The sequence below is a fragment of the Vipera ursinii genome (assembly GCF_947247035.1).
Source record: "Vipera ursinii genome assembly, chromosome: 1".
NCBI lineage: Eukaryota > Metazoa > Chordata > Lepidosauria > Squamata > Viperidae > Vipera > Vipera ursinii.
The window spans coordinates 117,207,532-117,229,332 of record NC_139512.1 but is presented as its reverse complement, the minus strand read 5'-3'; the positions used below and the strand labels follow the sequence as shown (position 1 = coordinate 117,229,332).

The window sequence follows — 21,801 nt, the reverse complement described above, 5'->3', positions numbered from 1 at the left end:
AGAGTAATTTTATATCATTAGACATTTTCTAATGTCACCTGCCATGTTCTGGTGCTCTCTTATGTGCAGGATTTTCCTTATGGGCATATGGGGAAATATATGGACTGTAGCCCAATCCATCTGGAGGCCAACAGATGAAGATCAATGGATCTAGTTTGTTTGCAGTCCTATAATTTAATGAATCACTTGTCTTGAGTTAATGTCAGAAGAGAGAAGATTTTATCCACAGCTCTAACAAACAGTCAACAATGACCTCAGCACATTTTGATTTCCTAATGTTAACCTCAAACTGCAGAATGGAGAGGTGCAATTTAAGGCATTTTGAGGAAGGTTTAGTAACAGCCTTGAAAATATACTTTTTGCACTGTATTCTTATCATTGGTGAATTGAAACCCATTTTGTTTTGTGTTTGTGAAAAAAGACGGTCTTAACTGATTCATGTCTGCTACTAATAGAGATTTTAAAGGATAAAATGTTATTTCCAAATCTAAGGCTAGTATGAATTTCATAAAAACTAATCAGCATAAAGAATATGCATTTGATGGCTTTCAAGGTTGAATATTTGCAGTCAAATATTTGATTCATAGTATATATTCTACAACTATTTTTATCAATGCCTTTTTGTTAATTTAGATAGTGATTAAAGCCTCTTTTAAATACAATGCTATAATTTAATAATGATTTACTCTTCATCTCTTCTTCCTGTGTTAATATGTATATAATAATATACTGTTTATACTAATTTTTATAATCTAAGTAATTGTAGAAGTGAAATTAATTGAAAGGGAATAAAGAAAGGTGGTGTTTTCCAAACATTTATCATTCTTGATCATTGACCCATGAAGATATGATGAGATTTGGGATATGAAAACCTCTAAAGGAATCACCACTCATAATATAAGTAACAAAGTTTAAGTTGTGGATCATTAGCATTTGTTATCTAGAGAAAGATTACACTATCCCTCTAGTGATATAATTTTTCCATTGTTGACTTCTTTACCACATTCCATTCTCTTTAGTATGTAGATAAAGTGTATATATGGAAGACATTGAGAATATACCTCTGCACTATACTCTAAAATCCAGGAACATCTATTGTGTTGGCAAATCTCTTTTGCATTGTCTTGTTTTAGGTACTCCTGTTGATCAATCTGATTGCCAGAAAGATGGAGAGAAGCAACACAACTGTGTTGATGGATTTCTACGTGACTGAACTGTCTGATCTCCCTGAAGTACAGACTGTTCTGTTTGTAGTGATTCTGCTGATCTACTTGACCACCCTGGCAGGGAATGGGGCTATTCTCATGGCAATAGGAACAGATGCTCACCTCCAAACTCCAATGTACTTCTTTCTAAGTAATTTATCAGTGCTGGACATCCTTTGTCCAACGGTCATTGTACCAAAGATGCTCCAGATATTCTTGTCAAAGGACAAGAAAATATTGTTTGTGGGCTGTGTGATGCAACTATTCTTCCTCATTGATATGGTGGGCACTGAAATCTTCTTGCTTGCAGTGATGGCTTATGACCGCTATGTGGCAATATGTAGTCCTTTACATTATGCTAATATAATGAATAAACACTGGTGTATTCAACTGATGGCTATGATTTGGCTATTGGGCTTAATTAATTCTATGATTCATACCTCATTGACTTTTAGATTGTCTTTCTGTGGCTCTAAGAAACTCAACCAATATTTCTGTGATCTTCATCCTGTGATGGCTCTCTCTTGCTCTTCTACTTACCTTCCTGAAATTGTTCTTCTACTAGTGGCTGGTATTATAGGTAGTGGGGCTTTTCTGATCACGCTGATCTCTTACATTTACATAATTTCTACCATCTTGCGCATGCCTTCCACTGAGGGGAGGCACAAAGCCTTCTCTACCTGTGGTTCTCATTTGACTGTTGTTTGTCTTTTCTATGGGGCCACCATTGCTTCCTATGCTCGTCCCACGTCTTCTTATTCAGGGAAACAAGACAGAATAATTTCCATGCTATATGGGATAATCACTCCCATGCTGAACCCTATGGTCTACAGTCTGAGAAATAAGGAAGTGAAGAAAGCATTGTACAAAGCCTTCAATCTGAAATGGTTTTCATAGATATCTCCTTTCTCTCCTTCTTTAATGATCTAAATTAAGTGTTAAGTGGTTAAAGCATTGAATTTTCTTTTTCCTAATTGTTGCCACTGTAACGAGCCAAGGTAAACATTAAGATTGCCTGCTTTTGTTCAATATTTGTAATGGTATGTGGAAAAGACCTTGGGAAATTGGAGAAAGAGAACTGCTAAGACAATGGTCAGATAAGAGACAACAAAGCCTGCAGCTGGATAGTGGGAAGGGCAAGAAGTTTAGATGAGAGACTCCTTAGTTTGTTGGACCATAAAAGAAATTGTGGGCGGGATGTACTTTCAGACTTGCAAGATTTTGTCAATGTACATTTCACTAGAATTAACTCATCTAAGTGTGATGGTTTGTCCCATGAGTCTGACAATATTTTTCTTTTTGTATCTATAAGGAAAGAACCAATTTGATATAGTGACTAAGGCATCAGGGTAGAAATTGAGAGCCTGTGAATTCTAGTCCTACCTTAGGTACAAATCCAGCTAGGTGGCCTTGGACTAGTTACCATACTTTCTCTCAGCTCTAGGAAGGAGGCAAACCTTTCCAAGAAAACTGCAGGGAAGCACTGAGAATCAGACATGATTGAAAGGAAAAGAGAGGAGGCTGAAGGTTTTTGCTTTTACTTTAGAACCATCCATGCCTTTGATATTAGAATGCAGGAAATTGTGATGTAACTGTACTTGCAATGCAATGTTGAAACAGTCCAATTCTGTTATCCTAATTGATATTCTCACTTGTAGGTGAGGTTCCAATTGCCCTCTGTTGAAATGAAGGCAATTTTAATCAGGAATAAATGTGTTCCCCCCAAATAAAATAAAATAAAATAAAATAAATGCTTGTTGTGACGTTTATGGATCCAAGGTATTCTTTTACTAACTTTTGGAATTTAAATAACAAGAGTTTTTAACTTAATGCACTTTCAGATCGTGTCTTAATTTTCTAAGAATATTGTGAACTACACGAAAGTGAGGAGAATAAGTTCTCATTATATGTTAATACTCTTCTTTAGCCCCTCAAGAATTCTGATTTTGAATGGATAGATTAACATCTATTCTATCCCAGCCTAATACTGTTGGTGAAAAGGTTATTGATTAACTCAGATTAATGTGCCTCTCATGTTTGAGAACCTGGATTAAGTGGATTATAGAACTCAGCTATTATATTGAAATGTCCCAATTCCAGTTTTTTTATTAGTTATTTCCTCACTGTCCACCTGTGATTGTCTTCTGTAGAGACAATCTGCTTACAGTGCATTTTTCTCCATTTGTGATGATTTTGCTGTCCTATCTGACCACTCTGACAGGGAATGGTGCTGACCACACTCGTAGCAGTTTTAACTCATTCAAAAACAAACAAAGAAACAAACAGAAAACGTCACACTTATTTTTTAGATTTGTTTTCAACATCTCCTGTAGGAGCTGAAAACAGTGTCAATAGTCCCCCCTCATCCTATTTTGCTAGACAAAGCTACCCTGTAAGATGATTTGGGCTGTTTGGCCCATAAATACCAATATCCCCTATAAAAAAACTGAATGCATAAATACAAAATAAGCCGGAGATTTTTTAAAAAAATCAAGAAAAGCAGAAATAGATTATCTGAATACTGGGATGTGATGGGAAGTGCCAGTCTTTATCCATTTAGATGGCATAGCAGAAATTGCAATTGTGCAAGCCACAGGATAATAGCTCAAAACATCATTGTCTTTCTGTTATAATGATCACCAATATCCAAACTCTGGTTTACCATGAAAAAGGTATGATTGCCTTTGAAAACAAGAGATTTGGATATGAAAATAATAGGTAAGATCTGATTTTATCACATTTGTGCCCTGTTCACAACTGTAGATTTAAAAACCTATATACAGAAATTGTCATGCATACACAGAAAATGCTTGATAAGGGTTAGAGCTGCATAATGGACGTAAACATTTGAACAGACCTCCTTCCAAACAATAAGAAAAAAGTACTGGTAGCAACCTATAAAGTCCTATAATTCCGAATACTGGATGGGCTTGGAAGTTATCCTAGAAGATATATCTGTACTGTACCCTCAGTCCATAGTGGTATTACTAGGAGATCTGAACGCTAGGCTGGGTCCTTCTCTGTATGAGCTTGCCCAGAAGAAGGGAATCCCAGGGGAGTTCTTTGATAACCATCCTCAGTGGCTCTCGAGAGACTGTAAAAGTAATGTTGCTGGCCTGCTCCTAGTCTCCTTAATTTTTAAGGGTAACTTCCAATTTTTTTGGGCTAAGGATAAGAATTACACATACCCTTATACATACCACTCGGCCAATTCAAGTAGCATATTGGATCTCTTTTGCGTGTCTAGAGACAAGGCTGACCTCTTTTCAGAGGTCACAGTACACCTTAGCGACAATAGCGACCATCAGCCTGTAGGCATGACATTGCGAGGCCACTCAAATTTAAGACCATATAATATGGCTGACAGATGGCTCACCAAAAAGGTAGAGGTGACCCAAAATAAAAGGTTAATTTGGGCCTAAGTTGATACTAAGGCAATAATAGAATGCCTTAAGACAGAGAATGCTACTAAGTGAGCTAGATCAATCCAGTCATCCACTACTGACTGGATGTCAGCCTTCAATACATTCTCCAATCTCTGTAATATACTGAAAAAACACCTAACAGCTAAACCTACTACAAAAAGAGCCCAAGTGGGTAGACCTCGCTGGTTTGATCCTGACTGAAAAAGAAATTGAAGGCAGCCATGAGGCTTGCACAGAGGAATCCTACTGCCCATATACAAGCTAAGATGCTGCACACAAGAAGGGAATATAAAAAACTATAACATTAAAGAATTTTTTTTGCCATTTCAATCTGGTCAGAACTTGAGTTGGCTACCAGAAATCATAACTCAGTATTATTTTGGCACTCTGTAGCAGGTATCCTGAAGGAACAGAGATTTGCGTTCGACATACCAATCTCTGCTGTGGACTGGGAGAATTATTATCAGTGCTTGTTTGCTCCCACTGAACTGGTAAAGAAACTATCTTTAAACAGTGATTTAGTAAACCCTAGAACTCCCCCCCTTGGCCACCAGTCTCAGAAAAGGAGATACAGTCCATCATTAAAAGCTTAAAGAGCAATAAAGCCCCAGGTGAGGATTTTTTACCAGCAGATTTAAGAAATTTCCCAATTGGTGGGGCCCTGTATTAGCAGGTCTTTTTACACACATAAATAACACCTGCCATATACCAGACGGGTGGAAGATGGCAATAGTTGTCACCATATATAAAAAAGGGAATAAAAAGGATCCTAGTAACTACAGGCCCATCAGCCTGATTGACATTGTAGCATAAATATATGCTAGGTACCTTTTGAACAGAATAGAAATCTGAGTAGAGGAAAACAACATCCTCACAGAAGAATAAGCAGGTTTTAGACAAAACAGATCAACTAACTGCTTTGTCTTGAACCATCTAATTTCCAAATATGCCTATAAGAGGAGACCCCTGTTTGCTGCTTTCATAGGCCTTACAGCAGCATTTGATATGGTAAATATAGAAGTACTATGGAGTAAATTGACATCCCTTAAAATAGAACCCAGACTCCTGGCTTTGATTAAAGCCCTTTACACAAGTACCTGTTTGAGGGTGTGGTATGGGGTTAATGGGGCCCTGACTAACAGGATTCACACAAATAAAGGGATAAGGCAAGGGTGTATCCTGGCCCTATTATTATTTAGTTTATACATCAAAGACTTGCCTGGGTTAATGAAGGATACCATGGTACACATGCTGATGATCCTAAATACTTATTGTAACAGCTTGCTTTATGCTGATGATATGATTTTATTATCATAGTCACAAGTAGGATTACATAGGCTATTAAGAAGATTCAGCTTTTATTGCCAGGATAACTCCCTAATCATTAGCAAATCTAAATAAAAAATAATGGTGTTTGGAAGAAACCATCAGAGACATAAGTGGCAATTAGATGGTGAACCAATTGAACAAATTAACACCTTTGTATATTTGGGTGTAACTTTTTCCAAGACTAGATCTTGGGCCTGCCATCATCAATGGAATACATTTAGAGCAAAAGCCCATTTGAATTTACTGCTTAAACTAAAGAACCATAGTTACCTATACTAATCAAGGCTAAGGTTACCACAATGCTCTTGTATGGAGCAGAAATTTGGGGTCTTTACTCAACCACAGTCCTAGAACAAACACAGTCCCAGCATTTGAGATGTATTTTGGGTGTAGATCCAAGAACATCTGCTGCAGCAGTTAGAGCTGAATTGGGAATTCATACAATTCATGCATTATCTAAAATTAGAGCTTATAACTACTGGTGCAAAGTTAATGAAATGGAGACTGATAGACTCCCCAAGTTATACCTACTAGAGCAAATAAAACTACAATCACAAATCTCCTGGATCACCAAACTAACAAATTTTGTAAGAAGCTGTGGCCTTCCCATCTCTTGCGTAACAGGAGAACAATCCAAAAAAAGAGTTGACCGAAGAATTAAGGATATAGAAGCACAAACTGATATAGCTATCCTTGGTAAGGTGGATAACTTGAAATGGCTGAGTAAATACAAACATACTTTTCAAGTAGACAGTTATTTGAAGTCACAACTCCCAAAACATCTTAGGGAGATATTTACGGGAGTGAGATTCGAACAGCTTTACACAATGGTCAGATATGGGAGATTTCATGCTATACCCTATAATGAACGTCTCTGCATTTGCGGAGCAGCAGAAGACCTGGCTCACATCCTGTTTGACTGTTGCCTGTATAAGACGGTGAGAGACAGGCATCTTGGTCTATATACCAAACGAATGACCCATTGGGATCCCCATATCAAAACAACTTACCTTATGTCTGGCCAGAACTTGAAAATAACATTTAACATAGCACAGTACCTAAACAAAATGGTCCAGTTGTGATCTGCATATGTGGGGCTGATTGGGGTAGATTGCAAGGATGACGCCAAGATATAATTTTATCATATTTTATCTATATCTTAAATTATTGTACATTATTACAATTTCATTTTAGATTGTATTTTATTACCATTTCATTTTAAATTGTATTTTATTCTGGTTCCATTTTAAATTGTATTTTATCAAATTCCATTTTAAATTGCTTTTATCAAATTCCATTTTAAATTGCTTTTATCAAATTCCATTTTAAATTGCTTTTATCAAATTTTGGTAACAATTTGTGCTGGAGCTTTGCACTTTGATGTGACCCAAGGGCTAATCAATAAAGTTGTTGATTACATGTCATATTATAAAAACAATTTCTTAACCTTCATTCTTCTCCAGGCTCCTTTAACTTCTTTGTTTCTTAAAACATAGATAAGGGGGTTCAGCATGGGGATCACAACAGCATAAAACACAGAAATTATTTTGTCATAATTCAGAGAATGAGAAGAGCTTGGCTGAACATACATGAAGAAGAGGGTGCCATAGAAAATCACAATAGCAGTCAGGTGGGAGGCACAGGTAGAGAAGGCTTTGTGTCTTCCGCTAGTAGAATGTTTTCTAAATATGGAGTCCAGAATATAGATATAGGAGATGATGACTGTGAAGAGGGACCCAGTTAAATTGATTGTACTCAAGGCAAAAAGCTGGATTTCTTTTGTCTGAGTGTCAGAGCAGGATAAAGCTAGAAGTGGTGGGTCATTGCAGTAAAAGTGGTTAATTAAATTTGGACCACAGAAGGATAACTGGAATGTTAATGCTGTCTGGATTATGGAGTTCACAAATCCATAGCTATAGACACCAACTACCAAGGAAACACAGCACTTTTTGGACATAATTCTGGAATAAAGCAATGGATGGCAAATGGCCACATATCGATCATATGCCATGACTGATAGCAAAAACAATTCAGTGGTCACCAACGCAACAAACATAAAAAATTGTATAAGACATCCAGCCCATGAAATGGTTTTCTTGTTAGCTAAAAAATCTGTTATTGCTTTGGGGGTAACAGTTGAAGAATAGCTGGCATCCAGAAAGGCCAAATGGCTGAGAAAGAAGTACATTGGAGTATGTAGCTGGGGATCTATCTTGATCAACAGGATCATCCCTAAATTTGCACTCAGTGTGATGATATAAATAATCAAGAATATATTAAAGAGAACGACTTGTAATTCTGGTTGATCTGTGAATCCTGAAAAGATGAAATCCGTCACCTGGGTCTGATTTTGTCCAGTCATATAGTCCTGCTTTTTTTTTTCCTGCCAAGGGTTTGAAGAAAGGAAGAAGAAATCAAGATTACTATATTGTTGTTCATTCACTTTTCATGTTTACTGGGTTATTTTAAAATAAATATTTAATGTTTGTTGATCTGAAAAGTGGACCTTGAACCTGTGGGAATAACACTAAGAAGATGAGGAGGTTTAAATATGCTTCACCGAAGTTTCATATTCAAGCTCACTCATTTTATTATTGAATTTGAGAGCCAGTTTGGTCTAGTGGTTAAGGTACGGTACCAGTCTAGAAACCAGGAGACTGTGATTTCTAGTTCTGCCTTAGCCGTGAAAGCCAGCTGGTGACTTTGGGCCAGTCACTCTCTCTCAGCCCAACTCACCTCACAGTGTTGTTGTAGGGAAAATTGGAGGATGAACGTGTGTTGGATATGTTTGATGCTTTGAGTTATTTGTAAAATAATAAAGGCAGGATATAAAAACAAATAATACAATTTCTCTAAATCAAATAAAATTCTTTTCATATATTCATACTCTTTTGAATTGAAAACTGAAAAGAAAACATTTGGCTGGTACAATCTTGTCCCAGTGTAGTCATATTGCACTTCCAAAATCTTGTTCATTATCCTTTCTTGTACCCTTTCAATTAGACTTCTGTTAACACTTTCCAAGGCATATTTAATACACTTGTCTATAGTACTTGCATCCATTCTTTCTATCTTTCCTTTGTATAAGGAATAATAATTCTTTCAATTTTCAGGCAGAGACACAGCCTCCACACACATTAATTCTCATAGTCATTTTGGAAACAATCGACACTCATATTTTAACAATTTTTTAATTATACCATTTACATTTGCAGTCGGTAGAACAAATATTAGAACTGGCAGTGAAAATATTGGTGAATAGCTTCTGCCTTTTAGGATCACCCATCAACAGTAAACTAACAGTCAAGCATTAAAATGCAGTCTAGCACTTGGTAGAGCATCCTGAAAGCTTTGGAAAAGAATATGTCTACAATATAATACCTACCTACAGTGGTAGGTAGGTTAAAAAGACCTACCCCGAAAATAAGCTCTAGCTTGATTTTTGGGGGTGGGCCTAATTTAAGCCCTACCCGAAAAATAAACCCTAGTTTTGGGGCAAGGCACACACCTAAAAATCAAATGAGGATGGGGTGGTGGTGGTGGGGAAGGTGGAGCTGCCTACACACCCTGCACCCACTTACCTTGCAGCCAGGCCTCTCCTTGCCAGGCCACTTCTTCTCCGACTGCATTTTGCAGTCAAGGCCTTTCCAGAAGGCCACTGCAGCCAAGAACTGAGCTATGGATTGAATCCATTGCTAGCTTAGTGGCTGCAGAGGCCTTCCAGAAAGGCCTGACTGTGAAATGCAGGCCCGAACTCCATTCTTAGCTGTGGAATGAAGCTGGCCACAGAAGAAGTGGGCCTGCTAGGAGAGGCTGTTGGTGCCAGAGGTGAGTGGAAAAGACACCCTCCCCTTAAAATAACACCTGGTGCCTCTTTTGGAGGCAAAAAATAAATAAAAATAAGACCTGGTCTTATTTTCAGGGAAACAGCATATTCCTACACAATACTACAAGCCATATTATTCTCTGTGACATTGTATGGAATGAAAGTTGGACTTTGAAGAAACAGGATAAGCAGAATATTTGATGCTTTAATTTTGGTATTGGAAGACTAAGAATGCCATGGACAGCCAAAAATAAAAACCCAATGAATCAACAAATTAATCAACAATTCTCATGACCAGTCTCAAATTATTGTATTCTGGATACAATCTTATACAAAGACCAGGTTGCGTAGAGAAGGCTCTAATGCTGGGAAAGTTTGAAGGAAAGACAGAAGGCCTTCTTTACCTTGACATTGATTGCTGCCCTCCAGGACCAAAATGTTTTTACCAATTCACCTGTGAAACAATGAGCAGGCAGGTTTTGTTTTTCCTCCAAATGTTCTGACGGAAGGGTGTAGGGATATACTGATGGCTGTTTGAAAAAATAAAAAAAGTAAAATTGACAAGGCTGTGCTATCTTCTCCTTCCAGGACTACATGCAACTAAAATGTACAAAAGAGTCATCACTAAATGTTAATTTTTGCTTTTGCTAGTATTATTAAAAATTCCTGAATTATTGCAGCTTTTTTTAACTTTCTGATAATTTAAACACTACCTATATATATAATTCTGAAGCTGGAGTAAGTTGATTTCATAGTTCATGTAATATGAAATATAAAAATGAGCAAATCAGTGGTAGAAAGCAGCAACAGTATATGTATTTTAAAAATGCTCTTAAGAGCCTACCTGATTACTCCAATGTAGCCTTGAAGCACAGTTGTTATCAAGGATTTATATAGGAAAGACCATAATTATATACACTATTGCAGTTGGCTTAATGATTTTCTCCCTTGATAGTGGTTAAGCATGTTTACTAACAAGCAGTGACTGGAGGAAAAATGGAAACAGAAAAGAGCCAGACACCATTTTCCTACTAAGTGGAACCTATGATGAAGTTCTCCTGTGTCTGACTTATTTTTGAAAGATCTCTGCCTAGCTCAATAAAACAGCAGCTGCCTCCATTTGGGCTGCACATTAGTGCACAGAATACAGACACTGACAGAGATAACTGATCTCATTAAATACTATTCTGTACAAAAAACCTCCCTGAACATGAAAAATTGAATATCAGGAAATACTTTTTAACCTTGTTTTGACCCCATTATGCTAGAGCTGTACTTTCTGAGATGTCAAGATGTTCAGAAGCAAACATTGTTCCTTGTTCTCTTTTCACATATCATTTGCTGATGTTGACAACTGCCTTTACTAGGATCTAAAGTTCAAGGAATGAATCTTTCTGCACACAAAAGTTTTACCTTTGATTCTCTTAGGAGCCATAGAAGGGCAGCTGCCTAATTAATGAAGAAGGGCAGATAAAGTGCAGGAAGATGAACAACAGCTGAAAGTTACATCTTTTGGAGAAGACCAGATCCTATACACCAGGCTTCTCCAATCCATAGCCTGCAGGCCACATGAAGCTCTGGACAGCTAATAATGTAGTTCCACAACTTTTAACATTATTATGTGCTTTTTAGTCATTTTTTAAAGTGATACTATATTATATATTTTGTATGTGGCCCAAGACCTTCACTCTTCATTTATTAAGGCCCAGGCAAGCCAAGAGGTTGGACACCTATGCTATACAGCAGGGGTGTCAAACATGATTTCATTGAGGGCCACATCAGCATTGTGGTTGTCCTTAGGAGGCCAAGTGGGTGTGGTTGGGTGGGCATGGCTGCCTGGGTAGGCGTGGCTGGCTCGATGTTGCTTGCATTGGGGGTTACCTGTGGGGGGCCAGGTAGGGCTGTGGAGGGGGTTTGGGGGGTCTCTGACAAAGGGGGATGGGACCAGGGCAGGCACCAGGGCCTGGTCCATCAGAGAAGCCTCACCATCCCTCTCAGTGTGGGCTGCCCGGGACCATGGGTGGCAGGGAGGCAGGCATCTGGCCTGGCCCTCAAGCTCCCGGTGGCTGAGACCCCACAATCCAGGCCAGCTCTGCTTTCCGGGGGTGACCGGCCACACACGGGGCAGCTCCAGGGCTGGGCTCAAGCAGAGTGGGGAGGGGAGTCCTGGCTGACTCTTGGGGATGGGGAGCTCCCCACCCTTTCCATTTGCTGGGGCTGTTGACGTTGTGGTGGTGGGTGGGAGGCTTATCCCGTGTGTGCAGTAGAGCTGGAGGACCAAGTTGCATGGCAGGTGCCAAGAGGGCCCCACCATACATCTTTGCTTGCCTGTGCCTGCTGCAGCTGGGTGTGGCAGGTGGCTGGCCAGCTGGGTGGCACACCTGGTGGGCTAGATCATGTGCCTTCTCCCCTGTACATCTGCCTCTGCCTGCCACTTGAATCTGGCCCACTGTTCTGTCCCAGCCTATGTGAATATGGGTTGAGGCAATTTGGTGGAAGGATGGTCTTTACAAAAGAGTAAAAAAAGATGCTTTGTTATCTGTTGCCCTGGATATTCTTGATTATGCATACTAAAAAATTCTAGATTACTGCAAACAGTGCACTGTGAAGAGAATTACTAGACGGGTGGATAGAAAGAGTAGTCTGCTCGGAAATGTCACTATGATAAATAAGTGGAATGTTTGTGTTTTCTTATGAAGAATTGAGTAACATTTATGGAAAATCTATTTAAATAGATTTTTTCACGTGCTTATAAAAATACAGAATAGCCAAGTAATCCAATATGTCAGATATTTTGATTTAGAGATAAGCTTTAACACTTCCCAGTGCAATAATAAGTTAATATCTCATTTAATATAGGACTTTTTTTGTAAGCAAAGGTCTGCTCCAAAGCACTGTGACTTGAAAGACCATGATTACTCTTTTCCATGTGATTGGGACATAGTTTTATCTATTATGTCTCTCCTTTTTTCCTTGCTTTTTGCCTTTTGCCATCCTGACATGTTAGAAAACTGGGAGTTGCAATAATTTCTGCAGTCAGCATATCTGATTACAGAATGGGAAAGCATCACAGAGCTTCCACAATTCAAAGCAAGCTTTCCAAATAAGCAGTCATACATGACAGTCATGGCAAATAAGAGAAGGTCACCTCCTGTTTTTGGAGAAAAAGCAATAAGAGATGAAACTGGAAGACAGCAATAAATCTTTACAACATTATGTATTCCTCCTGTGTATTATCCTATATAGAATAAATTCATTAAAAATAGCATAAGATTCAAATAACTTGTTTAGAAAGGTACATTCTAAATGTACATAACAGAAAGAATTCTGTTGAACAGAAAGAATGACAATTTGTTTATGGAATATAAATTACAGGTAGTCAGTCCTCGATTTACAACCACAATTGAGCCCAAAATTTATGTTGCTAAGTGAGACATTTGTTAAGTGAGTTTTGCCCCATTTTACGACATTTCTTGCCATGGCTGTTAAGTGAATCACTGCAGTTGCTAAGTTAGTAACACGGTTATTAAGTAAATCAGGCTTCCCTGTTGACTTTGCTTGTCTGAAGGATTGCAAAAGCTGATCACATGATCCTGGGACACTGCAACCGTCACAAATATGAACCAGTTGCCAAGAATCCCAATTTTGATCACATGACCAGGGGTTGCTGCAATGTTCGTAAATTGAAAAATGGTCATAAGTCATTTTTTTCAATGCTGTTGTAACTTTGAACAGTCACTAAGTGAACTGTTGACAGCTGAGGACTATCTATACCAGGGGTCGGCAACCTCGGCTCTTTTATGACTCGTGGACTTCAACTCCCAGAATTCCTGAGCCAGCACAGCTGGCTCAGGAATTCTGGGAGTTGAAGTCCACGAGTCATAAAAGAGCCGAGGTTGCCGACCCCTGATCTATACTGTATATCTTGTGCATATCCTTTGAGAATCTTAAAATACTTTGAAAAACATGAGTTTGTGTGAGCAGTGACACAATATCAAAAGGGAATAAAACCTTCCTTCCACCTTCTTGCCAATTTTAACACTCCCAAGAATGCTTCTGGGCCCTACTGTACTAAATTCATCTTTCTCTTGATGCACCTTCTGACATGTTTTTGTTTGCAGTCTCCATTAAGAACTTGTCTCTCTTAAATATTCTTTAAAATTTGAAAATTACGTATTTTAAAAGTCACTATTCACAATCTACTTATCTACTTATAACCCCAAGCATACAGTATATTATTAATGCTCTTTTTATTTTATATACAATAATGCCAGTGATGATTTGTGTCAAGGCCTGTTCTTCCGAGTTTGATCATTCTTGAATCAGAATTCCTATACAATATTTAGAGAAACCAGCTATTTAGCAGATACCAAGAACGATGTTAAGGATCAACTTAATCTAAAGAAGTTTCATCCTGATTGCAAATAAAACAATTTGATTTATTTTTCTTCAGAGTCTCTACATCTCAATAGTACAAATTAATTGTGAGCTTGCAATTCCATTTCAATTGCTTTACAGTTTACCTTCCCTTAATTTCAGAGACTGGAATATTAATAGTTGATAAGAAGAGGCAACAGTTAGAAAAGGTTAGTGCCACATCAAAGTGGCTGAAGGGGGTGGTGGTTCCATGCAGTATCTGATATGGCACAGGGTTACTGAAATGCAAAGCTGTTAATTCTAGAAGCAGCTATGTGATCAAGCAGAAGCCACTGAAATTAATGGACTACAAATGTGTGTTCCATCTTGTCAACATTCAAGTACCTGAATGAACTTTGCTTCATTCCATCTCTATCATGAAATATTTGAATGAAGATCATGGGGACTTCTTTCTTGATTGTGGCTTAGCAGCTGCAGCAACCACGGTTTCTTAGTTATGGCTACTTCAGCACATTATGTTTCTTAGACCAGTAACAAGTCAATGGCTTACCCATGCATCTCACAAGGACTAGAGATGTTGTTTACTCTTCAGGGTTTCTTGATGCAGGGAGTCTTTTAATACTCTCAGTGCCTCTTATGTTAGACTTATTATTTTATGATGCAACAGAGCTGCACAGAACATGGGCTGTTAAAGACATTTTTTCACAGCTAACCACAGAGTGAAGCAAGTGAGGCCAGATTGCCTTTGTTATGAAGAATGAGTACATTGCATTGGAAATGGACAGACAGTTTTACAGTTTTCTTGTGGCTTATTTTTCTCTCGAATATTTGGCCTTTGTGCCCACTATTGGATATGTCAAGGCCAAGCATTGTTTGCAAGGCATCTCACTATTAAAAAACATTTCCTCCCCATCACCTTTTTAAAGGCTTCCTTCACTTCTTTGTTTCTCAAGCTATAGATAAGGGGGTTCAACATGGGGATAACAACAGCATAAAAAACTGACACCACTTTGTCATAACTGAGGGAGTGAGTGGAGCTTGGTTTCAGGTACATGAAGAAGAGGGTGCCATAGAATATGATGACGGCAGTCAGGTGGGAGGCACAGGTGGAGAAAGCTCTGTTCCTTCTCCCAGAAGATTGGTTTCCAAAGATGGTGCACAGAATGTAGACATAAGAGACAATGATTGTAAAGAGAGAACTACTTAAATTGATGCCAGACAAGACTAAAAGCTGGATTTCTTTAGGTCGTGTGTCAGAGCAGGACAAGGCTAACAGTGGAGGGTCATTGCAGTAGAAATGATCAATCACGTTTGATGAGCAGAAAGAGAGTGTAAAGGTTAATGCTGTTTGAACCACTGAGCTCACAAAACCATAGATATAGACACTGGTCACTAATACGGTGCACAACTTCTTTGACATAACAACAGAATAAAGCAGTGGGTTGCAAATGGCTACATAACGGTCATATGCCATGACAGACAGTAAGAATAATTCAGTCATCACCAAACCATCAAACATGTAAAACTGAATAGCACACTCAATCAAGGAAATGCTTTTCTTTTTGGCAAAAAAGCCTGCCATTGCTTTAGGAGTAACAGTGGAAGAATAGCCAGCATCCAGGAAAGACAAATGGCTGAGAAAGAAGTACATTGGAGTATTCAGCTGGGGATCAGTTTTGATCAATAGGATCATCCCTAGATTTGCACTCATTGTGATGATGTAAACAATCAAGAACAGGGTAAACAGAACTACTTGCAATTGTGAATAATCTGTGAGTCCTGAGAAGATGAACTGTGTTACCTGGGTTTCATTTTTCACATTCATTTATAGTGTTTTTTAATTTAAAAAAACCTGTTAGAGAAAGAAGGGAAAAAGAGTAACCCAAAAGAAACTGGAAAAAAGAAGAAAAAATAATAGTTATTTATTTTTTCATTAAATTACAGTACTCACAGAAATTATCATAAACGCAATAAATTGAAATAGAACAAATTCCAAATTCTACTTTATATTTTTAAACATTTAAGTTTACATTCAGGATTGTGCACGTTCTGTAACTCTGGAAAAATGAAAAAATCCAGTATTTTTGTTGTCCATGGTATATCCTAGGATTACCAGAATTTTAGAACTAGAATGCATGTTGGTGTTCATGAAAGAAATATGCCACTGATTTCTTTGAGATTGAAATGTTGTGAAGCACCAACATTGCATGCTATCTATTAATCTTCATCACTGATCGGTCAAAAATTTATACCCAAAATTTATATAGTACTCTTGAGCAAAGTTCATTACAAAAGAACAATTTTTTAAATAAAAAAACCCTCTTAATGATTAGACAGAAAAGGAATCAGGAACAGTGCTGATGTGGTAAACCCATCTTATTGATCCTCCCCTTGCTCCAGAGCTTGTAAATGTAAAATTACATCAGTTTTATGGCTATTTTGACTACTGTTAGATTACCCAGGCTTTACCCTTTTCTATTACAAACGTTTGCTATATACTAAGATCATTAAATAGATGTACTGTCTTCAACTACTATAATTCTGTTAAATAAAATTCCTAATTTGGGAAAGGAAGAAAGTAAACAGTACAAATGTGTTGCTTCCTACAAGTTAAAATAATAATGATCTCATTTTTGACCGATCACTGGCTGATACAAATATCTTAGTGAGACTTACTGTTTTTAAGCAGTGTAAGATCCAAATGACACAATATAGTGGAATAAAGGCACAGCACAATAATATACTGCAATTATATCTCATGGGTATGATCTTTTGAATCCTCAAGACTGATGAAACACAGCAATTAAACTACACTGGGCATCAGGTTATTTTTCTTTACTCCCTTGGAATTTCCTATTTGTCTTTGTTGCTGTCAAATGCACCCCAGAACTTGATAGATGCTTCCTTGGTGGAAAAATAAATATTGGAGGTGACAATTTAAGTAAGTGGTACTATGTGTACTTAATCTTTTTCATGCTCTCTGTTGTTCCATTGGGAGTCCCTCATCAAATCAGCACTCCAACTTTAGGATGCCAAAAACACTGAGCATCCTTTTATTCAGAAATTAAATTATTACAGCTTCCCTCTGTGAGACTTTAAACACAGTCCTTATGTCTATCTTTTCAATAAAGCCAAGGGGCATTTCCATATGGTACTATTTCCAGTCCTTCTAAAAAGTTGAAAGTATGATTTCTAGGTAGAGGAGGAGGAGCATCCTCTGGCTCCCTTCAATTAAATAATGTTTTATAGGTCCTCAAATGTGTGGCTTTTCTGTTGCAGTGCCCGCCCTCTGGAACAGCATGCTTAATTTGATCTTGAAATTGGCCCTGATCCTCTTTTCAGAAGACATAGTATGTCCAGAACCTAGGAGTCATAGGCTTTGCAGACTTTTAACAATTAAAAATGAATGAATTAATGCCTAAATATATCTTAAAGAACAAGTAAGAGTCAATTTGACATGGTGGTTATATCACCAGGCTAGAAACTAGGAGACCATGAGCTTTAATCCTATGTCAGACACAAAGCCAGCTCAATGACCGTGGGCCAGCCCCTCTCTCTCAGCCCCAGGGAGAAAGCATGGCAAGCCACTTCTGGAAAACCATGCCAAGAAAACTGCATGGATTTTCTAAGTAGTTGCCGGAAGTCAAAATTGACCCACAGGCACCACCCCTGCAAAATCCCCCATCATCAATTAAAATATTTTGCTGTTCAGAAATCAAAGCATCAACTATGAAGTGCTCAGAGGTTTTCCCCAAAGTGGAATAAGTTCTTAACTGAAAAAGAGCAGAATGGACCACTAAAGCTGATTTTCTTTCAGAAATAATTACATGTGATGTATGTCTCTTCCAATTCTAAAGTGAATGATATGGGTGACCAAGCTATTCTGGAGCATGAGGACTAACCTTCAGGTAATCTACATGAGACCTCAATTTATTATGCACCAGTTTTTCTCAGATCCGTGAAATTCTGTTTCGTGCCATGTCCTAAGCGGTAGAGTATGAAGCAGCTGGAGATAACAGTTATTGTGTTATCGCAGCTAACATACCTATCTCAAGGGTACAAACTGGGGAAGACCAATCAACTACAGAATGTTAACGTGGGGAAAGGAAAATCTCTTTCTTCTCAGTACAGAGAAAATTTCATTTAATTTTTAAATGTGTAATTTTTTCCCCTACAGTTAACTCTTTCTTTTAAAAGTTTCCATAATATATTCCTGGTCTATAACTACTGTTTAAAAAAAGAAAGAAAAAGAAACTCAGTGAAAACCTCCTTTAGAAAACCCACAAGGTCATCATCCCTGTTGTGTAGCCGGTTCTTGCAGGCATTGAGCGAGATGGAAGGTTCAAGACAGCAACATGCTTTATTGAAGGTCAAAACAGAACTGAAGCTGCAAGGGAGCTGCTGCGCAGCTATTTATATGGTTGGCCGATAGGTGGCGACCAATAGGTTTGAAGCTAAGGTTTCCCACCCAAAGATCTACTTAGCCAGCTGGAGACAACCAGTCTGGGCCGGCTAGCAACCATTACAACATACACAGGAACTAGCACTTAGCAATTGAATGCAAGCAATTAGCAAGCAGTGCAACTAGTATTAGCAATTGAATTAACAAACAGTGCAACTCAAGCAAGCACTTACAACATATATAAAACCCAATACATTACAATCCCCATTGTAGAAAGTGGTTACAATCGGTTCAGTTTATCTCAGGATAACATGAGTCATTGGTGGAAAGATAAATCAGTTAGCTGGTTGTGACTTTTCTAATGGCTTCTTTCACCTCCGTATATCTCAAACTATAGATTAAGGGATTCAACATGGGTATGATTAATGTGTAAATTACGGAAAGTACCATATCAGTATCCTGTCCAGATTTATGGTTGGGATGGACATATGTAAAGGTCCCGGTTCCATAAAATAAAACCACTGATGTTAGGTGAGAGGCACAGGTGGAGAAAGCTTTATGTTTTCCCTCCATTGAGTTGATCTTCAGGATGGCAGATAAAATGCAGAGATATGAAATAATGATGGCTGAAATAGAGATCACTACAACTATTCCCGATGCAAAGACAGACAGAGATTCTGAAAGGTGAGATTCAGAGCAGGAAAGCTGAAGAAGTGTAGGGATGTCACAGAAGAAATGTTTGAGGATGTTACATCTACAGTAGGATAATCTGAATATACACACAGTCTGTAGCACTGCATTTGCAATGCCAGCTGCATACGATCCTGCAATCAGACAGTTGCATAGTTCTTGGGACATAAAAACAGAATATAAGAGAGGATAGCAAATAGCCATATATCGGTCAATTGCCATTACAGCCAAAATAAAGCACTCATTAGTCCCAAAGGCTGTTAACAAGCACAGCTGAACAACACAGCCTGTGTAAGAGATGCTTTTATGATCTACCAAGAAGTTCACTAGCATCTTGGGGGCAATCACTGAGACGTAACAGAGGTCTGTGAAGGATAAATGGAGGAGGAAAAAGTACATGGGAGTGTGAAAGTGGGAGTCAATCCTGATCAGCACAATTAGGCCAAGGCTTCCAGCCATAGTGAAAAGATAGATGGTAAGAAACAAAAAGAAGAGAACCATTTCCAGGTTGGGTTCATCAGTGAATCCTAGTAGGATGAATTCTGTTACCATTGTGTAGTTATTCTGCTGATCCATCTTTATTGATTCAGGTCTCTGGAGAGAAAATTAATAATCAAATCAAACAAATCAAGAAACATAATTAAATATTTGTTGTATCATGGTTACATATTTTTTTTTGCATTCTTAGGTCTACTTGGGTTGTGCTTTAATAAAATATATGACCAAGAAACCCTTGGCCTGTTTTTGCTTTATCTGTCCCATTAATACTAAAAATTCCGTGTCGTAGAGGAGTAGTATTCCATCCAGCAGCATCATACACAGCTCATGGGGAAAGGGACAAAGAAAGTAAGACTGATAGCTTATTTCCAGAAAGTGAGAAAATACTGGAGAAAACCTTTATAAATTACAGATAATATGAGCCTTTTGTTTGACATGGCAGCCAGATACAAATACTCTGCTTCTCTAGCTTCTGTGCTGGCTACATGTTACAGAACTTTTCTGCAGCGAGAACTTCCAGGGGATGCCAGGTGCACCTGGGCCCCAGTATTTGCCCACTACAGGGCCAAGAGGGGGATAAGACCACTCCTGCCTTGATGCCTTGATAGGGATCCCACATCCAGGGATGCAGCTGCACATCATTTTCGCACTACTGTACTGTCATGGATCAGGCTCAGACCAACCATTGTCCCTAATAAGAGAAGCATTGTCAAAATTTGCAAGTGGTAATAAAATGGGGAGAAAAGAGGTAGGCAACCAGGGGCCAAAAAGAAAAGAAGCTTTATGGAGATACTTCCTTTAATTGTAGGAGGGGGAAATCTGGGAAATCTATTAGTTCTAGGATCACCTTTTCCCTTTCATGCTTTCCAAGCAGATGTTTGTCCCTGAGTTTAGTTCTGACTGATTGGCAATAAAATATTAGGAGAAATATATGAACAGAATTTGAACCTGAGGAAAAACGCAAATTTGCAGAGGAGAGTGGAAAACAAACAAGGAAGTAAACCAGATCTAGATAAACCAGTTATCAGAGATAAGAAGTATCGTGAAGCAGGTCACATAAAAGTCAACAAAAAGACTAAGGTGAGATAGGAAGGAATGAGTGACAGATGCTGCTGGTAAAAGGATATAAATCTTTCAAATCATGCCCATAACTGTAATTGTTGGAGTATTCCTGTCTTCCCCCAAACCCCTGTACATTCCTTCAACAGGATGTCACAAGGAAATTGAGAATCAGTAAGCATGCATGTGTGTATATATGTGTGCATGTGTTATGCTGAAACAATTGTAAAGAATAAAACATTTGTATAGTAACAGACTCTCTTACTGCATAAGATTTTATTCATTTATTTATTTGCTTATTTATCTAGTTTTTCAAATTTGCCCATCACACTTGCCTGCACTTTCAAAAAAATAATAAAGTCATATAAAAACTTTAATTAAAAAGAAAGTTAAAAACAAAATTAAATCAGAGTTTAAAAGGACAATTGCAAAGTTAAAAGGAAGAAGGAGTGCCTTCAACTCACCAATCACCTCCAGGGTTGAATGATCCTCAAGCCAACTGGCAAAGCTTTGTCATTTCAAAAGGCTTGGAGAGTAAGGGCCTGCCTTGCCTTTGGGCACAAGATATTCTATGTTTTACTGCCAAGAACCCAACTCGTCTATCTCATTGAAAGTGTTTGAATGTATCCATTCATAAATACTACCTCTCCATTCAATACTCCATTGATCAAGATGTGAAGTGAGGTGCTTGAAAGAGGAGAGAATGAATAAATACATGAATTAGTAATAGAGGAGATTTCTTTTTTCATTCTGCCTCTTGGCAAAGCTCCAGTCTTCACTAGACAGCATTGCCAGGGCAAAAAACAAAAGAAGACCCCACCCCACCTCATCTCACCCCTTGTAAATCATAGTCCTTGTTCATGAAACTATCCCTTTTGTTCTGCAAAAGTTGTTGGCTGGGATCAGACACTGGACTTTATTTTAATCATGATTTAAATCAGATTGGGTTTATATTTCAGTTAAGTCCAAAACAAATAAACACCATTATGG

General features: G+C 38.1%; 4 protein-coding genes across 4 annotated transcripts; 1 reads left to right on the top strand and 3 right to left on the bottom strand.

Moving 5' to 3' along the window:
- Positions 1-1,166: 1,166 nt before the first annotated feature.
- LOC310631929 (olfactory receptor 5V1-like) lies at positions 1,167-2,102 on the top strand (the record flags this gene model as incomplete). Its single annotated transcript, XM_083348712.1, has 1 exon — positions 1,167-2,102. The coding sequence occupies one exon, from the start codon at positions 1,167-1,169 to the stop codon at positions 2,100-2,102; it is 936 nt and encodes a 311-aa protein (XP_083204838.1).
- A 5,283-nt stretch (positions 2,103-7,385) lies between these two features.
- Positions 7,386-8,321, bottom strand: LOC310641033 (olfactory receptor 5M5-like; the record flags this gene model as incomplete). The annotated part of the gene is made up of 1 exon (XM_083363680.1): positions 7,386-8,321. One exon carries the CDS (start codon positions 8,319-8,321, stop codon positions 7,386-7,388), a length of 936 nt encoding a protein of 311 aa, XP_083219806.1.
- A 6,697-nt stretch (positions 8,322-15,018) lies between these two features.
- On the bottom strand, positions 15,019-15,987 carry LOC310640963 (olfactory receptor 5AR1-like; the record flags this gene model as incomplete). Its single annotated transcript, XM_083363553.1, has 1 exon — positions 15,019-15,987. The coding sequence occupies one exon, from the start codon at positions 15,985-15,987 to the stop codon at positions 15,019-15,021; it is 969 nt and encodes a 322-aa protein (XP_083219679.1).
- A 2,916-nt stretch (positions 15,988-18,903) lies between these two features.
- LOC310640883 (olfactory receptor 5G9-like) lies at positions 18,904-19,830 on the bottom strand (the record flags this gene model as incomplete). Its single annotated transcript, XM_083363439.1, has 1 exon — positions 18,904-19,830. The coding sequence occupies one exon, from the start codon at positions 19,828-19,830 to the stop codon at positions 18,904-18,906; it is 927 nt and encodes a 308-aa protein (XP_083219565.1).
- Between the last annotated feature and the right edge of the window lie 1,971 nt (positions 19,831-21,801).